This window comes from Telmatherina bonti (assembly GCF_933228915.1).
Source record: "Telmatherina bonti genome assembly, chromosome: 13".
Lineage (NCBI taxonomy): Eukaryota > Metazoa > Chordata > Actinopteri > Atheriniformes > Telmatherinidae > Telmatherina > Telmatherina bonti.
Genome location: NC_136611.1, coordinates 10,089,273 through 10,095,272, shown reverse-complemented (window position 1 = coordinate 10,095,272; position 6,000 = coordinate 10,089,273). Strand labels below are relative to the sequence as shown.

The window sequence follows — 6,000 nt, the reverse complement described above, 5'->3', positions numbered from 1 at the left end:
TCTATCTTTTATCTTTTTATTTATTTTTAATTCGGAGGTGGAGGAAGGCAATGCAGGGCAGAGAAGAGACAAGACAATGACAACAAAGTAATCTTTCCACTCCTGGATCTTCCCTTATTTTACTTTTCTTTATCCCCCCCCCCCCCCCCCCCCCCTTTTTTTTTTTTTTTTTTGGTGTTTTGCACGTTCCCTCGTCGCGCGACCCTCCAGAAACACCTGGGATGGAAAAAGTTAGCCTCCGCTGGATTGTAATAAAACACTCCCAAGAAAGCATGAAGTAACCGCTATGGAGCCGGACAATGCCCCGCACTCCAGACTCAAAACCACTGGAGTCGGGGGGTGAGTTGACAAACAGCACAACACACTTTTTTTTTTTCCCTCTCTTACTTCTTTTGTTTATTTATTATTATTATTATTATTATTATTATTGAAAGCTGAATCTTCCGTTTGCACGTGAACGTATCATGCGTCCTAATTAACGGGCCATGTCCATGTTAGTGAAAAAGTAGCTGAAAACGTTTCTAAATCAGAGCAATGTGAAAAGCACGTCAGAGAAGTCGCTGAGTTAACCAGAGAACTGGATTCTCAGCTGATTTGGGTTGATAAATTATGCAGCTACAGGGGGGAAACAGGTGGGATACTTTAGTAAGATTAGGGGTGCTAAGCGTGTGGAAACTATTTTCTCTGCTCTTCACTCAAACTTTGGGATATCTGCTGTGTACAGTTTTTCCAAGTTGTGTCTTTGCAGCTTGTTTCAGAATGAGCTGCCAAACTATCTGGTACTGATTTGAGGAGATGTATGAGAGGAGGAGACAATCCTCTACTCCCTCTCTCCCTCCTCCTCCCCTCTGCGCATCTCACTCAGCTGGTTGGCCGGCTGTCCCATTTGGGAGGAGATTAAAAAAAAAAAAAAAAGTCAAAAAGTTGCCTCATATAACCATGCTGGACATATGACATGCCTGGTCACGAACTTTTAACACCCTGTAACTTTCTTTCTGCTGCTAATTTGAGTTTAGTTTGACATGAAAATTAGATGCAGAACAAACTTCTTTATTTTTTTTCTTTTCTTTTTCTACTGAGGCATCAGCCAAGCGTGCAAGTGGTTGACCACTCCCCCCCGCCCCCCGTGGCTGTCTCCAAAACCACAAATGTAAAATACTTCCTGTGAAAGTTTTCATTAGAGCTGTTGCCACTGAGAGCTGACCCCTAAAGGATCACTCGCTCAACATGCATGCACTTCATCCTGCTGTATTTAAGCAGCTCATTAGCTGTGGGCGTGCCAAAAAAAATGAGCTGATTGTTTGGATTTACACTCATCTGAGACAGTGCAACGCTTTTACATTGATGTCGCCTCTGTGTGTGAGCGATCAGCGCTAGTTTTATATAGACGTCACAGAGACATTACTAGTGGAAAATTTCCTAATTTGGGTTAATATAATTGGCATTGCTGTCATGGTGGAAACAGGCTTATAAAGGATTACAAGGTCATTTGCAGTTTTGGAATATTTTGCACCTTTTTAGATGCAGAGGACCCCCATTTAAAAGCCATGGCTAAAACAGTGCACATCAGGGTGTAATACAAGTTGATATCCTGCAGATAAAAGTCTGCACTGATAGGTAAAACATGCTGTTTTTTTTAGACTTTTATCTGTGCTACATGGACTTAGGGTTTTAATGTGTTTTTTTTTCTCCTTCAGCATCAACCCACCAGTTCCACTGAGTGGTATCTTATCTGGTCAGGTAGCAAGATAAGACAAAGCTGGCTGTCTTGAAACAGATGTTACGAGTCTTTGAACAAAGCAGGGCTGCTGCTGATGCTGCAGCAGGCCAGACTACACCAAAAAGAACATATGCTAGTGCATTAAAATGTACTTAACATTCAGACTGGTTTGATATCCTGAGTATATGGTCTATAACAGAGATGTTTATTTTCCTCTGACAGTAAGAGATGAAAAAAAAAATCTCTGAGTCATTAGCATTGAGAGTCTCAATGAAAAGATGCATGAAACATTAAAGATTACATGAATTTTAACTCTGACATATTTTCTCTCCACTTTCTCTGTCTTGCTTTGTAGGAGAGCTCTGATCTTTTGGACTTTGCTCTGTTGCACCTGCTCTCTAACGCTAACTCAAGCTCAAGGTAAGCCACTTGTTACACCAGCAGAGATGGCTATCTGGCATAATGGGTGTTTTCCCAGTCGGCCGACATGTTATCTTGACCAACATATTTACTGGTTTTATTTCTCCAACACTCTGCACATCAGTGGCTTAGCTAACACTGCGGCAGCCCTCTCAAAATTTTTAGCACCACCGCCTTTTGCTGTGGACTCTGTGACTGAACAGTTCAATTATCCAAATAGTCATCACAGAACTTTTTTTTAATGGTAATCTTCATTGTTTCCTGTCCATGAAACACGTTAACCTGCAGCCCATTGGTTCTTCTTTTAGCTGACACTGGGCTGAACCAATCAGATGCTTGAAACCCCTTTCGGTTCTGTGTCAGAGGATGCAGCATCATCATCAGCTGATGATGATGATGATGGTAGAAGCTGTGGTAAGCTGCACTGCTTTCACATCACTGGGGTTCTGTCCTGAGTAAAGAGACCCAATAAACCCAGTAAAGCTGATCCATCCAAGCCAGTTAGCGCTGAAGGCGTTTACAAAGTTATGATGAAGTGATGATAATACATCAGTTTTTTTTTTTAACCACGTTAGTTTGATTCATGACATTATTAAATTAATTGATGACTTCAGAGTTTCCAGCAGGACACCAGCTGGTTAACTGGTTGTGTTTACTGGTTTAAACAGCATGTTATAAAATCACTTCTTTCATATCTTTCCTGAGCTAAATAATCTTATTAAAAGTAATTTTCTAAAAATAATATTTCAGTTTTTTTTCTAGTCCCAGTCCGTCTCTGGTCACCAGTGTGCGCGACAAGCTGTGTGAACACAACAAAATGGAAAATGAGGTGCAGTTATTTCTCACCACAGAATCCAGAAGGAGGGAAGAGAGTGCGAATCCAACGACAGAGATTTATGATGCGCATGAATTATCCCAAGATGACCATTGCAGTTAGCGTCCAACTTTACTTGCTCTTTTCTCTCTTTTGCTGTTTAATTAACATTTGAAATAGATTAAAAGAAAACCGTGCAAAATTTTAGTCTCTCTCATGGCACTGGTTTGAATCAGTTAAGTAAATGAAGTGAAAACACGTGGTCGCGCTCATCTTTCAGCATGTCCGGTCCGAACAAACACCAGATTGAAGCACTTTTGGCCAAAATTGTTGCTCTGTTTCCTAAATGTATCAAGGAAATCTGATTTTTATATTCACCAAACTAAACCTGCAAACCTCTCTGTCTGCAGCAGCTCACTTCCCACATCTCAAAACCCCTAACAAGCCTCAGTCCCTCCTTGGTGGCTTAATAAAGGGATTGCATGACCTGTCAGCTTTACAAGCTCTTCCTGCTCACTTGAATGTGGACTTAAATCCAGACTCCCACTGAGTCCTGCTTTTCTCTCACACCGTGAAGAGACTTTGATGAGGAAACTGTCTGTTTGTGCAGCCCCATGATGTCAGTGTCTGCCAGTGATGGGTGATACTCAGACCATGACCAAAATATAAATCTGAGCCATCCTTTGTTGTCTTACATGTAACGACTGTCTTATATAAGATTACCTGCTAGTAGGTCTTAAAGAAAAAAATAAGACGACTAAAACCAGACCGGACAGTGTTTTTTTGTTTGTGTATTAATGGTGTCATAGTAATAAGTTGCAAATAAAAAGCTGCATGATGGTGTGCAAGAAGCTGTCTGGTTGAAACTTCCATATGGTCCTTTCTATATGGAGCTTGCATGTTCCTTTTCCCTTTGTAAAAGACCTGCATAGTACTTATTTTTATTCTGAAATTACCCAGAGACTGAGTCTGAGTGTCCTTTTTTGTCCCGTTTGCCTCTTTGTTACCTTTCTGTGATGGATTGACAACATGTCCAGGATGTACCCTGCCTTTTGCCTGACAGCAGCTGGAATTGGCTCCAGTTTTTTTTTTTTTAAGGAGCTGAGTCATGCTGGAGTTGTGGATTATGCCACAAATGGAGGAAAATGTACCCTCTCCCCACACACTGTGGCTTGCATATCGTGTTTTGAGTTGGACATTTAGACATGTGATGCTACAGTGAAACTGGAGAACGAACCCAACATGCGGTGAAAAAGGGAAAGAACATCACAAATCCTCCTCCAGGAGCAGAAAGACATGCCGCGGAGAGAGCAAAAGTATTTTTTCTTTCATCTTTAGAAGTCTTATTTAATGACCTGGAGTTAGTACAAACAAAGACATGGTTGTAAAAAGTCACACATTAACTTTCACCGAAGTCCATTTTGTTACTACCAGTAGTCATATTCCAACATTTCTCCTGAAGTGAATAATTTTGATGAAAGTCCTGAATTAAAAACAAAACAAAAACAAAGAAAATTTTCCTTTAAGTTGATCAAATTCAGTGGAAGTCGCAGAGTCCAAGTTTGCTGCTCTACAGAAACTAGTTTTGACCACATTTGCTTTTCCTCAGAAGGATTTCTGACTGAGGTCACCCACAGTATGGTGGCGTTGGAGTGAATTTGGGGGCTCAGAGTGCCACTTTAGATGTAACACAACACACCTTTCTGGAGACGGTTTAGCTGTCAGTGTTGGAACTTCATCCAGTCCCTCCTGGGGTTACGATTTGAACCCATACGTCTACTTCTGCTTTGAAGTCAGTCAGCCTGGAAGGAAAGCATTTGAGTAACAATACTGCCACTAAATTTTCCCTGCATTAGAAGGGAGTCGTACATGCTGGGCATTCTGGGAAACTTTCTGTTAATATAATGGTCCCAGTTGGACCATTTCATTGTGGCACAGAGAAAGTTTCAGACAACTTTTGGCTGAGTTTCAGACCTTCTGCAATGCTGAGTAATGCTGACTGTTGTTGTTGTTGTTGTTTTATTTGCTACTTAATCCTCACATGTCTATAAAGTACCATCTTCAGAATTTTATATGAAAAACAGCTGCAGGAAATGACAAGACTGCCTTGTCTTGTGCATGCTAATTGTAAAAATGCATTTTTTTCTGTGCATTTCTGCAGAATCTTCTCATGTGATGCGGTTGTTCTTTAGCCAAACTGGTCTGCAGCATGCAAGCATGCATTGCCATCAATTCTTAGATTTAAAGGTGGAGTATGTAAGATTTTCAATATTTAAAAAAAAAGAACAAAATTAAAAAATAACTACAATCATAATTAGATTTTTTTAAAAACATGTAGGTTCCAGTCTGTCCATATTTGATGTGTTATTAAATGACAAGTTTAATTAATGACAAAGACCCTTCTTAAATGTTTGCCTACCAGTAAAAATATGTTATTTTTGTCATTTGTCATTAATTAAACTTGTCATTTAATAACGCATCAAATATGAACAGACTGGAACCTACATGTTCAAAAGACTTTCTAACTATGATTGTAATTATTTTATTAGTTAATTTATTTTGAACATATTGAAAATCTTACATACTCTACCTTTAAGACATTAAGGAGCGAAAACCATGAGAACAAATTACACAGTCAAAGAACAATTTTTGCTTTTTCATAGCAGATTAAAAATTTAAATCAGCGCTGCATCAGAAAACCAGCAGTAGACGGTTTTGTTTGATGTTTCCTCTCCGTGCTGGAGCGCTTCAGTCAGGCTGACCTCCTGCTGCCTGCACACACTGAGATGGGCTTTCCTCCTCCTAACAGTCTGAACTTCTCTAGTTTTAACAAATATTAATCTAAAACCAGGATTTTACGTGACATTTTAGTAAAGATTTAGGGTTTGCTGGTTGAATTTTTTTAAAAATTTATTTTCCATCCTTGCCAAATTGAACTAAAAAAAAAAAAAAAAAAAAAAGCTATTGTTTTTCAGCAGTGTTGACTTCCTAACGGAAAGTAATGCAGTAATAATTATGGGATGCTGGACTCTCTTTTGGAGGGGGT

General features: G+C 39.5%; 1 protein-coding gene across 1 annotated transcript in view; it reads left to right on the top strand.

Annotated features, from left to right (window-relative positions):
* Window positions 1-286: 286 nt before the first annotated feature.
* Window positions 287-6,000, top strand: part of col27a1b (collagen, type XXVII, alpha 1b) — a gene marked incomplete at its 5' end in the record, with an annotated part of 79,459 nt that continues 73,745 nt past the window's right edge. Inside the window, 2 exons of the mRNA XM_079252064.1 lie at window positions 287-339; window positions 2,076-2,140. Of these exons, the coding sequence (XP_079108190.1) occupies window positions 287-339; window positions 2,076-2,140 (118 nt within the window). The remainder of the gene's footprint in view (window positions 340-2,075; window positions 2,141-6,000) is intronic.